At 36.5% G+C, this 17,711-nt stretch overlaps 1 protein-coding gene across 1 annotated transcript in view; it reads left to right on the top strand.

The window, feature by feature from the left end:
- The window catches only part of LOC106875702 (F-actin-capping protein subunit alpha-2), a 53,619-nt gene extending 36,165 nt beyond the window's left edge, over window positions 1-17,454 (top strand). The window contains exons 6-11 of the mRNA XM_014923948.3: window positions 1,367-1,437; window positions 2,823-3,038; window positions 9,310-9,394; window positions 12,784-12,855; window positions 14,543-14,605; window positions 16,819-17,454. Coding sequence (XP_014779434.1) covers window positions 1,367-1,437; window positions 2,823-3,038; window positions 9,310-9,394; window positions 12,784-12,855; window positions 14,543-14,605; window positions 16,819-16,959 — 648 coding nt within the window. The 3' untranslated portion in view covers window positions 16,960-17,454. The remainder of the gene's footprint in view (window positions 1-1,366; window positions 1,438-2,822; window positions 3,039-9,309; window positions 9,395-12,783; window positions 12,856-14,542; window positions 14,606-16,818) is intronic.
- The last annotated feature ends 257 nt before the right edge of the window (window positions 17,455-17,711 follow it).

Here is a 17,711-nt window from a genome sequence, read left to right on the forward strand (position 1 = left end):
TACTTTGTATCTAACTGATATTTGAAACATTAACCTTTCTCAAATCTAAAGAAAGATAAATTTAAAAAAAGATAAAAGAAAAACTAATAATAGATAACTGTTCCAAGTTAAAATAAATATTTGTAAATTTTTATCTCTTGGTATTTTCAGCTGGCTTTGGTATCTTTTGCAATGCACATATCAGTCTTCACTGCTAAATCATTATTATTATTATTATTTGTTTAAATTTCTTCAGAATTGAGAAAGGTTAAACTTTTAAATGACTCTTTTGGAGCAACAAGAATTTAATGGGAGAGGGCTGTTGTGACTTCAGGAATAGGATTTTAATACAAGTGTTGCTTCGTATATATATTGTTTTCGTTTCTTTTTTAAAATATTTATTTACCATTTAATTTTATTTGGTTATAGACATAGGTGTGGCTGTGTGGTTAAGAAGTCTGCTTCCCAATCACATAGTTTTGGGTTCAGTCCCATCACATGGCACCTTGGGCTGACCGAAGCCTTGTGAGTGGATCTGCTAGATAGAAACTGAAAGGAGCCTATTATATATATATATATATATATATATATATATATATATATATATGAATTTTTGATTCCTCATTCTTTTTCCTTGTATAATGTTATTGCATGCATGAGAATTCTTCTTCATCATCTCTTAGTTCCTTATGGAGATGCATAGTACATTACAATTACCAAAATCAATTTTTACAGAATTAAGCAAAATGACATAAAAACGAGATACTTTTTGAAAAGTCACCTGAGAAAATGCATCTTGTCTTAGAGTGTATCACAACTGTTTGTTCAGCATCTCACCTGTGCATGACAGGTCAAAATGATTGTAGTGGTTCTAAATAAATTGTCTTGTGAATTCCATTTTCTCTCTGTCATATTATAAATTAATGAATGACAAGTGTACAAGAGTAATGTAATCAACATCATTAGCTTACAGTTCAGTATATGTGCAACATCCTACAGCTTCTTCAGAACCATAAAGATGAAGTGTATGTTTATGTGTGTATGTTTGTCTTCTTCTCTTGCCATCACATGACAGTTGTAAATAAGTGTCACCGATATACATGCAATGTCAATCATTTCCAGTATTCTATGAAAATATGCCCAGGCATGAGGGAATGTTACCCTGCTTTGGCAACAAGAAAGGCAGCTGGTCATAGAAAATCTACTTCCGTCAATTCTGTCTAACTCCCGCAAGCAAGGAAATGTAGGCATTAAAACAATGGTAATGGGGGTTCATATTTGAATAGACTTTTGCTACATACCAAGTCTCTATTGAATATACTGACTTTTTTTTTTTTTCTTCTTTTTCTACTTTTGCAAATGAAATTTTTTTTCTCTTTTTATTTAGGTTTTGATTACTGAATATGGTGACTTGGGTGCAGGAAGATTTTTGGATCCTCGAACAAAGACCACCTTTAAGTAAGTGTACATCTTATGGTTTTCAGGACTTCAAAAATATATGATTTTTGTGTTGTTGTTGTTGGCACTCCGATGCTTACGAAGTCGAGGGTTCCAGTTGATCCGATCAACGGAACAGACTGCTCGTGAAATTAACGTGCAAGTGGCTGAGCACTCCACAGACACATGTACCCTTAACGTAGTTCTCGGGGATATTCAGCGTGACACAGTGTGACAAGGCTAGCCCTTTGAATTACAGGCACAACAGAAACAGAGAGTAAGAGTGAGAGAAAGTTGTGGTGAAAGAGTACAGCGGGGTTCGCCACCATCCCCTGCCAGAGCCTCGTAGAGCTTTAGGTGTTTTCGCTCAATAAACACTCACAATGCCCGGTCTGGGAATCGAAACCGCGATCCTATGACTGCGAGTTCGCTGCCCTAACCACTGGCCCATTGCGCCTTCACGATTTTTGTGTAGAAATAAGAGAAAAGGTGCATTCAGTGTGTGTGTGATAATCACCACCACTTAACATCTGGTCTCCATGCTAGCATGGGTTGGACAGTTTGACATGGAGTTGGCTAGCAGGGTGCTGTCTGGACTCCAACCGTCAGTCGTGGCATGGTTTCTATGGCTGGCTGCCCTTCTTAACCGCCAACCACTTAAGTGTGCTGGCTGCTTTTTATATGTCACTGACATGGGTGCTTTTTAAGTAGCACTGGCACCTGAAAGAACAAGACTGTATGTGTGGAAGATAGTGATTTTACTTAGCTTGACATATCTTATCAAGAACGGTACATCTCATTCTAATGTTGATATAGTGTAATGATTATCAAATATCAAGGTTGAAATTGTCTCCATCCACAGTTTGTGAGTTCTCTGTATTCATTGTCAGCATCACCATTTAATGTGCACTTTTCTTCTCATGAATGGGTTTGAAGAAATTTATTGAGATACGTTTTTTTTTTTCTGTAGCCAGATGCTCTTCTTGTCACTTGTTTCCAAATAAGAATATATTTACTCTTTGGGCCTGATATGTTTTGTTTTTTTGGAAGACTAGAAACTAGACTACATTGCTTATTTGATGGTGATGTTCGTCTACAACCATTACATCGATTCAAGACAAGTGTACATGCAAACACACACAATGGGCTTCTTTCAGTTTCAATCTACCAAATCCATTCACCTGGCTTTGGCTGTGCCTGGGCTTTAATAAAAGACACCTGTCCACATGGTCGGAAACAAATTTTTCAACCATACAATCACACCTTATGTATTAAAATGAAAATTTATAAATTAACACTTTTTGTTTCAGCTTGTTTTACTATTTTTCTTTATTTTTGAGCTGTGAAAATTTGATTCCATTTTTTTTTTTTAAATGAAATTTATTTTCATTTGTGTTTGCTATCAGATATGACCATTTGCGGAAAGAAGCCAGTGACTTCCAACCTGCTGAAATTGATAAGGTAGCTGAACCGTGGCGTTCTGCTATAGAATCTTCATTTACTCCCTATGTACATAACCACTACAAATATGGCGTCACTTCTGTCTATGGTAGCCACACTGATGGCAATATCACCATCATTGCTTGTGTGGAAAGCCATCAATTCCAACCCAAGAACTTTTGGTAAGTTTTTATTTACTCTTTTACTCTTTTACTTGTTTCAGTCATTTGACTGCGGCCATGCTGGAGCACCGCCTTTAGTCGAGCAAATCGACCCCAGGACTTATTATTTGGAAGCCTGGTACTTATTCTATCGGTCTCTTTTGCCGAACCACTAAGTTACGGGGACATAAACACACCACCATCGGATGTCAAGCGATGGTGGGGGGGACAAACACACATACATATATATATATATATATATATATATATATTACATATATACAACGGGCTTCTTTCAGTTTCCGTCTACCAAATTCACTCACAAGGCTTTAGTTTTTTTTTTTCTTTTTTCTTTCATTTTAATTTTTTTAACATTTTAACGTTTATACTGGCTGAGTGGTGTCCAAGAGATCGAAAATGGCCACTTGGAAGGTCTCCATGACAATGGGAGGATGATTTGGTCAAACATGATTTGGGTCAAGATGGAAAAGAATTGCATGATCAAGGCAAAGCTAGAAGCTCATTGGATCATCGGTGAATAACAGCATCTGATGGTCTGGTTGATTCTGTGATATTGTGAACCTGGCCATATCAAGCCCAAGTATTGTGTTTTGTGTTCAAAACAATCAGATTTCGCCTCTTGCATCTATCTTTACAATGTCACTTTAAAAATAAGCTATCACATAACTGAAATATCAGATCTATGAAACAATGTGAACTTTTAGGTGCAGGCATGGTTGTGTAAGGCGGCGAGCTGGCAGAAACATTAGCACGCTGGGCGAAATGCTTAGCGGTAGTTCGTCTGCTGTTATGTTCTGAGTTCAAATTCTGCCGAAGTCGGCTTTGCCTTTCATCCTTTCGGGATCAATAAATTAAGTACCAGTTACAAACTGGGGTCGATGTAATCGACTTAATCCCTTTGTCTGTCCTTGTTTGTCCCCTCTATGTTTAGCTCCTTGTGGGCAATAAAGAAATAAGCTTGCTTCCCAACCACATGATTCTTGGTCAGTCCCACAGCATGGCATCTTGAGCAAGTGTCTTCTATAGATTTCTTCGACTAAAACCCTTCAAGGTGGTGCCCCAGCATGGTCACAGTCGAATGACTGAAAGAAATAAAAGAATAATAAGCATTACACGTGACAGTAATCTGAATGCTAATGTGTACTTACTAGTATGGTGGATGGCAAAATTAGTAGAGCATTGAGCAAAATGCACTGCATTTTTTAGGTACGGCACTATAGTTTAAATTCCTTTCAGGGCAGATAAAACAAATACCAGTAATATACTGGAGTAAACTCCACACACACACTTCCAAATTTGTGACCTTCAGCTTATGTGAGAAACTGTTATTTAATCTCAAATCATTTGCCATTGTGCAGACCTAGAGTGAAACTTGGTTACTATTTCTGTCAGTTAAAGTAACCATTCACATATTCTTGCATTGGCTCATAGAAGTCATTGCTGTTATTGAGGGCCAAATAGATGGAGCGTTGACGTTACCAAGATTCCAACTTAGAACATAATGGAATGGATCCAAATACTCTTAGGACTTAATCATGCTGCTATTTCTGCAATTCCACTTTAACAATCATCACTTTAATGTCCACTGTTCCATGCTTACATGAAACAGACAGAATTTACTGAGCTGCATTCCCTTCCGTTTGCCAATTTTCATGTTACCAAGCAAGGTAATATTTCCCCATAGCCTGGCATATTTTTCATTGAAGAATAGAAACAAACATCACTTATGCAACAGTGATGCTTGTTCACAACTGTCCTATGATATCAAGACCAGAGTACACACACACACACACACACACACACATTGGGCTTCTTTCAGTTTCTGTCTATCAAATCCATTCACAAGGCTTTGGCTGGCCTGGGGCTATAAAAGTCACTTGCCCAAGGTACCACACAGTGGGGTTGAACCTGAAACCACATGGTTGACTGCTGCTACTACTGCTAATAATGGTTTCAAATTTTGGCACAAAGCCAGCAGTTTTGGGGGAGGGGTTTAGTTGATTACATCAACCCCCAGTGCTCAACTGGTACTTATTTTATTGACCCTGAAAGGATGAAAACAAAGTTGACCTCGGCAGAATTTGAACTCAGAATATAAAGACAGATGAAATGCCACTAAGTGTTTTTTGCCTGGCGTACTGATGATTCTGCTAATAATAATAATGATAATTTCTGATTGTGGTACAAGGTCAGCAGTTTTATGGGGGAGGAGTTAGTACTATAAGCCCAGTATTTGACTGGTACTGTAATTTATTAGCCCATCAAAGGCAGAGTTGATCTCAGCAGGATTTGAACTCAGAATGTAAAATGGCTGAAGAAACATGAAAAAGCATGTCTGATACTCTAACAATTCTGTCAATCCCCTGTCAGCAATGAAATTATGATAAACAGAAATAACCTGAATGTAAGACCTGAGAATAGTCTCCATAATAGGTGCTTTAGGTATAATGAAAAAATTGACAAATACATTACCAAAATCTCGGGACTTAGAAATATGTATAATATACAGAAAATAGCACTGCTAGGCATCACATACATCTTATGTTGAGCACTTTCAATATAGAAAAAGTAACAGTTCAAAATAAACCACAGCACATACCCAAAGCACACAGAGCTACGCTGGGCATTGCAGTGAAAGTACACAAAAATAAAACAACTGAATGATGATGATGATGTTGAGGATTCTATCCATTATAGGCACAAAATTTGAAATTTAGTGGGAAGGGAGGGGTGGTCTAGTCAAGTACATCAGCTGCTGTGATCAACTGGTACTTTGTTTTATTTTCACTGAAAGGATGAGAAACAAAGTTGACTTTGGTGGAATTTCAACTCAGAATATAATAAAGAGCTGCTAGGAATGCCATTTGAGCATTTTGTTCCGGCACAGTAACAATTTGATTCCGCCTGCTTGCTGTCACCTTAATAATAATTATAATAATAGCTTCTAATGTAGCCACTAAATTTGGGTAAGTGTTAGTTGATTATTGATTGTAGTACTTGACTGGTACTTATTTCACAACGATAATGATAAAATCAGCCATGGTTGGATTTGGTCTTAGAATGCAATGGACACGACTAGATATAATAATAATAATAATAATAATAACAATGTAAGTGAGGATGGTGATTATAATTGTTTAATCAGTAATTAGTAATGTTTATTCACTTTATTTACTGAATAAACCTTCTTTCTTATTTTTAAACATCCTGTTGGAAGGTCCTACATTTTCAGACAGTTTGTCTTGCATTAAATATTGGTTTGGCTTCATTTAGAAATAGCAGTCATTGTAACTTGTTTAAAGGCTCTCTGTTCAAGCACAGATGAGTAGCACTAATACCTTTTAGCTCATATATATATATATATATATATATATATATATATATATATATATATATATATATATATATATATAGTGAGAGAATGAACATGTATTCCTTATAGCATCTGTTTCAGTATTTGGTAATTAACGATGCCACACTTGAAATGCAATCCATAGATACAACTTATGTGATATCATTAATTGTTGAATACTGAAACAAATGTAATAACAGAGTATCAAGTTCATGCCTATGTTTTTTTTTTTCCTTTATTTCATTATTGGTGTGCTCTTTATATTTTGTTATAACACTTCTCAGACGAAAAGGAATCCATTGGGGTCACGTAACAATGTGAGCTTAATGTGGTTATTCCTAATAAAAGCCACAATCTGAACAGTAAATTTGTTGCACACTGAACAAATCCATTCCCACTTATATGTGTGTGTGTGTGTATGTGTGGAGTCTTTTGTGATATTTCCCAATGAAATACACTAAAAAGAATCAGACTTAGTGAAATCCCTTCTTTATTGGTTTCAATCATTGGATTGCAGCCATGTTGGACTACACTACCTTCAACAGGTGATCATATTATTCTTAAGTTATTTCCAAGTCTAGTACTTTATCGATATATTTGTTGATCCACTAAGTTACTGGACATAAACAAATGAATATAAACACAGTCACACACACACTCACACTCATCGTCACTATTCCATGCTTGCACAGGTCAGGCAGAGTTTGTTGAGGTGCATTTTCTATGAGTGGATGTCCTTCCTGTCCTGTCTCCAGGCATGTTTATTTCATAGAAGACTAGAAACAAATAACATCACTTGTATAGTGGCAGTGATGCTTGCTTATAGCCATCACACACACACACACACACACACACACACACACATGATGGCTTTCAGTTTCTGTCTACCAAATTCACTCACAAGACTTTAGCTGCTTCAAGGTTTTAGTAGAAGATATTTGCTCAAAGCACCATGCAGTGGGACTAAACCCAAGACATGGTTAGGAAGGAAGCTTCTTAATCACACAGCCATGCCTGTGACTGTGTATAATTTGTTAAATGGTAATTATACAGAAGCCTATCTCTCTCTCTCACACACACACACACACACACACACACACACACACATGATAGGCTTCTGTATAATTTTTGTTTATCCAATTTCTCTCATGCATTATCTAACCGAAGGCTATCAGAAAATGCTTGCTTACACAATACGCCTTGCATTGGGATTGAATTTAAAACTGCATGGTTGCAAAATGAACTTCTGAACCACACCCACATTAATTTTTTTAGCTATTTCATTAAGCTAGGATTGAGTTTTAAATTAAATATAAACACTTTAAAATAGGTGGGGGGTTTTTTGTACCAAAAAACCAGAAGCAGTCTCTGGTTGATTGGTATAAAATGGGTTAAAGTACTTTCAATGTGCTCAACTCAAAAAATACCTAGTGCAAAGTATCAGTAATTCAGTTAATAAATTGTATATCCACATCATGTATTGGTATGATATCCGTGTATAATAAGAAGGCCTTATTTTAAAAGAAATCTGACAAAAGTTGAAAAATCATACTGGATTTTTAAGTCCTGATGAATGCTTTTTGAGTTGGCAACTAATCATTATTCTAATGTTAATTTTCCATGCTTGCATGGGATGGACAGAGTTTATTGTATATTTTCTATGGCCAGATACTCTTCCTGTCTCCAACCTTTGCCTGTTTCCCAGCAAGGTTATATTTCCCCATGACCAGATAATGTTTTTCACAGAAAACTGAAAACAAACAACCTTGCTTGTATGTCAGTGCTACTCATTTACAACCATCATGCGATCTCTAGACATGAGTACTTGAACTCAGACACACGTTTTTAAACACAGTATTTACATGTTATTAATTTTGGTTTTATCAGCTTTTCACAAAGCAAATGATTGGGAAGCTGACTTCTGAACCACAGTCACACTTGTGCCTATAAGCTAGTAATAGTTTTTAAGCATACACATGTTTTTAAAAGATAGGTAGCAAAGGAGAGACAGTGCCCATAAATTATGAAAGCTCTTCCAGGCTAAATGAGATTGATTTGAGCATGTAGGAAAAGCCAATGGGCAATAACAGAATTGCTTAGATTTGTGGTTTGAGTTGGAAAAAATTGGTTGATGTATGTTTAGCTTGCAGGGTCTGATAAATGATACAGTGTGAGTAATGTAAAAAGTAGGCTGAGCTGGATGGAGAGGTTTCTTTGCATTGCATTATTAGAATCACATTGCAATGAACCAGTGGTGTAGTGTGCTGGTGAGTAAAACTGACTGATGATAGTGTAGATAACTGTGGTTCTGTCTCATATAAGAACAGTGCTCCACTAGCTTTTATTCAACCTTTGTAAAGGGTCAGTAACTAATCAGGGAGGAATTTGGTATTTCTTTGCTCTTAAAATTCATAGTATTCTAAATATTATTTCATATTATATGCTTTTACTCTTTACTCTTTTACTTGTTTCAGTCTTTTGACTGTGACCATGCTGGAGCACCGCCTTTAGTCGAGCAAATCGACCCCAGGACTTATTCTTTGGAAGCCTAGTACTTATTCTATCGGTCTCTTAGGCTGAACTGCTAAGTTACAGGGACGTAAACACACCAGCATCGCTTTGGGGGACAAACACAGACACACAAACACATACATATATATACATATATTCGACGGGTTTCTTTCAGTTTCTGTCTACCAAATCCACTCACAAGGCTTTGATCGGCCCGAGGCTATAGCAGAAGACGCTTGCCCAAGATGCCACTCAGTGGGACTGAACCCGGAACCATGTGGTTCGTTAGCAAGCTACTTACCACACAGCCACTCCTACGCCTATATATATTGAACAAATTTATAGTTTACTTTGTATTTCGATTCGTATGCTAATGTAATTAATATCTGTATTTCTAATGTTTTATAGGAATGGGCGCTGGCGCTCTCAGTGGACTGTCACCTTTAATGAGAATGGCGGTAAAGTTGACTTGATAGGTCTTCTCAAAGTGCAGGTAAGCAAGCAACAACTATGAATTTTTGGATGTTGAACAGGGAGGTAATTCTTGCTTTAGCAAGTGTTTAAAGGGAGGTAATCAAAGACGACTTGTTATAATAAAAAGAACAAAATGCGCTTGCATATACAACGTGCGGCAGAAAAAAATTCGTCATTGGTGTGGCGCTAGTGGACATAGACAGGTGGTAACAATGTATTCATGTAGATAATGTTTTACTGCTTTTTTCCCCCCACACATCGTGAATTGGACTGCGTACACTCTGTGATAACTGTTGAAATGTTTAACAAAAATGACGGATTGGGGAGGTTGTGTCGTATCCTGTATATAAGTAGTTATACTTCTTACTCTTTACTCTTTTACTTGTTTCAGTCATTTGACTGCGGCCATGCTGGAGCACCGCCTTTAGTCGAGCAAATCGACCCCAGGACTTATTCTTTGGAAACCTAGTACTTATTCTATCGGTTACTTTTGCCGAACCGCTAAGTTATGGAGGCGTAAACACACCAGCATCGGTTGTCAAGCGATGTTGGGGGGATAAACACACACACACACACACACACACACACACACACACATATATATATTCATATACATATATACGACAGGCTTCTTTCAGTTTCCATCTAACAAATCCACTCACAAGGCTTTGGTTGGCCCGAGGCCATAGTAGAAGACACTTGCCCAAGGTGCCACACAGTGGGACTGAACCCGGAACCATGTGGTTGGTAAGCAAGCTACTTACCACACAGCCACTCCTTGCGCCTAGACCTTTTTTCTTAAAATTAGCAGAACTCAGATTAATAAAGAATTGTAGTAGTGGAGGTTGGCGGGGCTATGCTGGGGACATTAATGATGTTAATGAACAGCAGTTTCTCATTTTTCACTTTTGAAATCATTATTACATAACTAAATAGTTTATAACTTATGACATCAGATAATAAGTTGATGTGGGGATACAATTTGTGATATTCATCAAGAGTCAAAGTGCATATATTAGTAATAGTATCTGTGATAAGTCTGCTCATTGTTAATCTATGAGTCTAAAAACCTTAATTCTCAGTTGGAGTCCATATAAAAGTTTGTTGTTAAAATCTGTGCAATAAATTGGTGAGATTTCTACAACACAAAATATTTTAACACCTTTTTTTATACAGTTCCTTATATCTAATCTAATATATAAAATAGAGATGTGTGTGTATTCACTTTTCACATGAAAATGGCTTCAATTCCATACTTGTGATGAATAATTTGACCTCAGACACATAATTGGGTCTTCGTTTAATTTTTTTTATTATAAATAAAAAAATATTGCTTTATATTCATGATTCACTTCTTTGAAAAGGTTTCTCAATGTCAACTTCTGGCATTGATGTAAAAGCAGCGAAGTCTCTCACTCACTATTTTAATGTTCACTATTTGTGAACAACATAAATTACTGAAAGAAATATTTACGAAGTTCACAAGTTTAAATATTCAGAGCAAGATAGTTTTTAACATGCTTTCATTTATTCAACTTTTTCATTCCATGTTTATCTCATTGTTTTGCAATGTCTTCTCTCTCTCTCTCTTTCTCTGATTTCATTCCGAACTCGCACACTTCATTAATTTCCATAAAAATTAAAAAATTTATTTTCGTTTTGCACACCATGTTCAGCTATGTATTTGTAGTCAGTCGCACATGCGTTTTTGTATGTACGTTTGTATACATTTATGTGTGTGAACGAGTGTGTTGTCATGCATACATCTTTTTTCTCTGTGTGTGTGTGTGTGTGTGTGTGAGGGAAAGTGATGTCTAAGTGGCACTCTCTCTTTCACACACAAACACATACAAGAAAGATGTATGCCTATTTATGTATGTACTTATACATGACAACACACCCCTTCACTCAATCGCTCTCTCTTTCTCTCTCTCGCTCTCTCTCTCTCTCTCACACACACACACATGCGTCCATTTCATCTGATGTTTGATACTGTATGTATATGTGTGTGTGTGTGTGTGTGTGTGCATGCAGCATTCCACAATCACCAGAAAAAAGCAGAGGAATTTTCTTTCTTGATGCTCCTGGTGGCACAGGTAAAACATTTGTAACATTGCTTCTCTCCAAGGGAAGATAACAAAAAAGAATTGCAGTTGCCATACCATTGTCTGGCTTTGCTGCCACCATTCTCCGAGGCGGACAAACAGCTCATTCTGCTTTTAAATTACCACTAAACCTGGTCACAAATGACAGTCTAATTTGTAACATAAGCAAAGATTCAGATTCACCAAAAGTGTTGTGCCAATGCATCATTATCATTTGGGATGATTGCACCATGTCACATAGAGGTGCAATGGAAGCTCTTGGTAAGACCTTACAGGACATCAGAGGCAACAACAAATCTGTGGGAGGAGTTACATTAGTTTTATCAGGAGACTTGTGACAGACATTACCAGTCATTCCGAGACGAACAAGATCTGATGAAATAAAAGCATGCATTGTCTTCACACCTATGGAATAAAGTACTAAAATTCTCTTTCAATACTAATGTGCAAGCTTTATTACATGGAGACTAATGTGCAAAACAGTTTCCAACCTGGCTCCTCCAATTAGGAAATGGAAAAGTACCATTTGATCGGAATGATGTTATCAGTTTGGCTCATATTGCTGTCACGGTGAATTCCCCAGCTGATTTGAAGGACAGGATATTTCCAGACTTTAGTAATAATTATAATTCACATAAATGGTTGTGTGAAAGGGCATTTCTTGCTCTAAAAAATGAGAAAGTAGCAAAGATTAACCATGAATTAATGAATAATATTCCAACAGTCATTAATAAGAACAAATCAGTTGATTCAGTCTTTGATGAAAATCAAGCTGTCCATTACCCAACAGAGTTCCTTAATTTTCTTGAGCTACCTGGAACTCCTCCACATAATTTTTTTATGAAGGTAGGAGTCCCAGTAATGCTTCTAAGAAGTTTAGATCCTCCTACATTATGCAATGGGACAAGGTTGATTGTGAAGACATTACCACCTAATGTGACAGAAGCTACCATCATCAATGGATGTGCCTCTGGGATCTAATTTGTTAAAATACTTAGTGTAACTAGTTCATTGCTCATAAGCTTTAACAACAAAATCTTATATGAGACCTCAAGGGTTATATGGGCACCAGTTGAGAACCACTGATCGAGGGATACCTTTGTTGGCTTGTTGATAATTTACGTTAGTTCTCCCCCCCCCCCCCAGTTTTCTTTTTTTCAACTTCTCAACACTAAATAACATCACAGTTCACCTGCTACTGGACTGTGGCAGTTAACTTACATAAGATTTTGGTGATGACTTATATAAGATTTTGTCAACTTGCAGTTATTTAATATTTCTTTTTTTTTTTTAATTTTATCAGGTCCACTATTATGAAGATGGTAATGTACAGCTTGTTAGCTCCAAAGATGTTAACTTAACTTTAAATGTTACCGTAAGTATATATTTTTTTGTTACATATTTTTTCGTTTGTTTTTGTCACAATTTCTCTCTGCTTCTTTACATTTCTATGGATTTGAAAGGGCTTCTCTCCAATTCTATGTCTTACCATTTGTTGTAGTTCTTTGTTTTAAGTTTCTTTGTAATGTCCTGCATTCTGAGATTCACCTGCACCACCACTTCCCATATATACCTCAGTTTTTCTCTTCTGCAGGTCCCTTTCACTTTAATCTCTTGGCACTTGTATGCATTACTAAGAAGAGACTGTCAGTGCAGTCTCCACCCAGTCACACTATGGAATCTGGTTCTTTATACTCCCAGTTTTTCTTTCAACTCATTTGTTCTTTGTTGTTCATTCACACTTAATTTGTACATCCACATGTACAACTGATTAGATGCCCTTGCCTTCTGTTGTTGATCAAATTGATGCAGATGCCTCTGATGAGAATTTAAAATAAGATTTGAAAATCGATTAAGGTTGATCATCATTTTTATCAATCTAAAGAGAAAGTTAAATTAACCCTATTTATAAAGGTTCTATGAGGGGTGTTGAAAAGTTCCTGGCTCTAAGGGTATCATGAAAGGTCTGGTTGGAGGCCCAACCTTCCAAGTTCTTTTGCAAGGCTTAGAAAAACTGAAGGATCACTGCAATAAGTGTGCATCTGAGAGGGGAATATGTTTAATAAAATCATGATTAACTGACCCTCCTGTATTTTCTTTTACTCAAAGCCAGGAACTTTTCAGCACCCCATCATATATAGGTTACATATGATTGGTGGATCTTTCATGTTCTGTACCTTTCTTCTCCAGATTATTTTGGGTCTATTTTGCTCTTATGTTGAAGCCACTGATCACCAATGTCTGTTGAGTAGATTTAAGACTATAGTAGAAGACACTTGCCCAAGGTGCCACAGAGTGGGACTGAACTTGAAACCATGTAGTTGGGAAGCAAACTTCTGAAGTATGCAGCCACTTCTGTGCCTCTATGAATACTAAATGTGTATCCATACATTTAGTATTCTTGCTGTAGGTGCTCCAAATAATTTAATTTTGTTCAGCCCATTTGCATTCAGGTTTCTTAATGAAATATATTGCTTATTTATTCACATTCTTTGGAATTAATTCTGCATTGTCTTGTAGCTTCAAGATTTCGATGATGTGATTGTATATTTTTAGAATGACATTGTAGGGGAGGTGTGAGAGGTTGAATCTGGTCAGTTTTAGCACCCAGCACACTGTTAAGTGGTTGGTGTTAGGAAGGGCACTCAACTATAGAAACCATGCCACAAGCAATTGGAGTCTGGACAGCTCCCTGCTAGCCAGTTCCATGTCAAACTATTCAACACATTCCAGCACGGAAAGTGGACGTTAAACGAGGATGATGATGATGATGATGATAATGATGACATAGAATATTGGGGCCAGTTGTGGCTGGTTTAAATACTAAAGGGTTAATGAAATATTAAAGCAGCAAATTTGAGTGGTTGGCGTTAGGAAGGGCATCCAGCTGTAGAAACTCTGCCAGATCAGATTGGAGCCTGGTGTTGCCATCCGGTTTCACCAGTCCTCAGTCAAATCGTCCAACCCATGCCAGCATGGAAAGCGGACGTTAAACGATGATGATGATGATAATGAAATACAACTATTAGGTTTTGAAAGAAATATTATTTTTTCTATTTCAGAAAGAAGAAGCATTGGCCAAGGAATTTACACAACTGGTTTCAGAGGCAGAGAATGAGTATCAAGTAAGTTTCATACACACCTGCATGTGTGCGCAATGTTGCTTTTTAATATTATCATACTGAGTAAGGTGGTGAGCTAGCAGAATCATTAGCATGAAGCTTAGTGGCACTTCATCTGTATTTACATTCTGAGTTCAAAATTTTGCTGAGGTCGACTTTGCTTTTGATCCTTTCGGGGTTGATAAAATAAGTACCAGTTAAACACTGGGGGTCGATATAATCAATTTAACGCTTCCTCAAAAATTCTTGCTGGATTAGTGCCAAAATTTGAAACCTATATTATTATAGTAAGGCAATGAGCTGGCAGATTCGTTAGCATGAAGGATAAAATGCTTAGTGGGATTTCGTCCATATTTATATTCTGAGTTCAAAATTCCACTGAAGTTGATAAAGCAAGTACCAGTTGAACACTTGGGTTTATGTAAACTGACTTAACTCCTCCTCCAAACTTGCTGGCCTTGTGTCAAAATATGAAATTATTATTTATTGTACTGTGTTGTTACATTTGTATTGATACTTTTGAAGTAGTAGTTGATGTTATTACTAGTGTCATTATGGATGTCCACTGTAGAATTGGAGTTTGCATGTCCTGTCTGGGAGAGATCATCCCAGGAAAGAAACTCGATCCAGCGTTGAACATGTGTTGTTAGGTCTCATGTAACCAGTGATCTATCAGCACAGACAACTGCCATCTCCTTGTTGGTATTTGCTCCTACTGATACCAGACAGGAATTGGTTAGTTAAGTCAAGATGATAAAGGCTACTAATGATGGACCATACTATGGAACATTGCCCTTTCTGCCTTCTACTATCCAATCACCACAGCTCAAAAGATATTGCAGAGTTACATAAAAATGGAAAAAAAACTGTGTAAAGAAATGAGAAAATGTCATATAACCATCACACTTTGAAGAATCAAAAGATGGCGTGGCAAGGATATAGTTGCATCTTGTGTTCAAATCCTACTCTGGTTACATTTCATTGTGTCAGGGTTTATTTTAAGGTACCTGATAGGTATTAAGGTCTATATGCCCTTTGTAAAAATTTGCAGCCTTTTACTTATATAAGGAATTATTATTACTGCTGCTGTTATTATTGCCTCTTATAATGATGTTCTTGTAGCCAAGCTCTGGGATTATAATGACCAATATATTGAATCCTACTTTGAACACTTCTGTATTATGATGCAGTTAGTCAGTCTTCATCCACAAGATAGTCAGGGTGTCTTGACCACCTGTTACAGCTGGTTATTGTTTACCCTCCTGTTGTAATTGGTCAGTATTGGTCATTATGTACGACTACAGTTACTGTTACTCTAGCAGTTATTGTTTACATTGTTGTAACTGCTGTTTCTGGTGATGTTGTTTAACCCATTAGCATTCAGATCTCTGTCAATTGTATTGCTTATTTATTCACATTGTTTTGAATTAATTATGCATTATCTTGTAGCTTCAAGATTTCAATGGTGTGTTTATATATTTTTAGAATGACATTGTAGGTTAAGTGTGAAAGGTTGGATCTGGTCAGTTTTAACACAATACAAGTAGAATATTTGGGCTGGATGTGGCTGGATTAAATGCTAAAGGGTTAATAGATCTATCCTCATAAAGCAGCGAGCTGGCAGAAATGTTAGCATGCCAGGCGAAATGCTTAGCGGTATTTCGTCTGCTGTTATATTCTGAGTTAAAATTCCGTCGAGGTCGACTTTGCCTTTCATCCTTTCGGGGTCGATAAATTAAGTAGCAGTTATGCACTGGGGTCGATGGAATCGATTTAATCCCTTTGTTTGTTCCCTCTATGTTTAGCCCCTTGTGGGCAATAAAGAAATAAGATCTATCCTCGTTTATCACTGATCTGGAATAACATGGAACACTAGTTGTGAACTGTATTATACTTATCACAAATTGATCAGCAATAATGCAGGTTGATAATCAAAAGATTCTGCTTGAAGTGCAAAAGTATACCTCAGTAATCATCCACAGTACTTAGTACAACTTCGGGTCTCAGAACAAAACCTATTTTTCCCCATACATTGTTATTCATTTATCATTGATTCAGTTAACATGATGGTTTCTTATTTTATTTTTTTTTAATCAAAAACCTGTGATGTACACCAGTCTTGGTGACACTTTTAAAAAAAATTTCTATTTTATTATTATTATTATTATTTTTTGTTGTAATATTAATCAGTGTTTTTCTTTCCTCCTGTTTTGCAGAAAGCCATATCTGAAAACTACCAAACTATGTCTGACACCACCTTTAAAGCTCTCAGACGACAACTTCCTGTGACCCGCAGCAAAATTGACTGGAACAAACTGATCAGTTACAAAATTGGGAGTGAACTGAAGAGCCCTTGAAAGGGTTTTTCTGTTTTAGGTGGTCTTTATTCTTTTTTTTTTTTTTTTTTTTTCTTTCGGTGGCAGAGCAACACCAGCAACTGCTGCAGCAAAAGGAGGAATACATAACTTGATACTGGATGTGTGTAGCCTCAGTTGAACTCCAGAGATTGAATTATGAAGCTACTTTAAAAAACTGCAATTTTTTTTTTTTTTTTTCTGCTGGACTCATGACCTCCATTCCCTCCCTAAAAAAATATATCTAGTGACTACAAATAACAAAAAAAAATAACAAAAAAATGCCTGAATGATAATAACGATAATAATAAATAATAATAATAATAATAATAATAACATAATCTTTCAATATTTCCCCCACCTGGGTAAATTTTATGATGAAGAGAAATATATATATATATATATGAAAATACAATAAAGACAAATATAAAAAAACGAAACATTTTTTTCTTCTTCTTTGTACCTTGGCTCCATGGAATAAAAAGATTTTTGACTATTGTTTTTTGGTTGTCAATCTTTATATTTATAGGTCATGCATATGTGGCTGTGTGGTAAGAAGCTTGCTTCCCAACCACATGTGTTTATGTCCCCCTTAACTTAGGGGTTCAGCAAAAGAGTCTGGTAGAATAAGTACTAGGCTTACAAGTCCTAGGGTCAATTTGTTCGGTTAATGGCAGTGCTCCAGCATGGCCACAGTCAAATGCGTAATATATATATATATATATATATATATATATATATATATAGATAGATAG

This window comes from Octopus bimaculoides, chromosome 5 (genome assembly GCF_046866305.1).
Source record: "Octopus bimaculoides isolate indiv1 chromosome 5, ASM4686630v1, whole genome shotgun sequence".
In the NCBI taxonomy this organism is placed as follows: domain Eukaryota; kingdom Metazoa; phylum Mollusca; class Cephalopoda; order Octopoda; family Octopodidae; genus Octopus; species Octopus bimaculoides.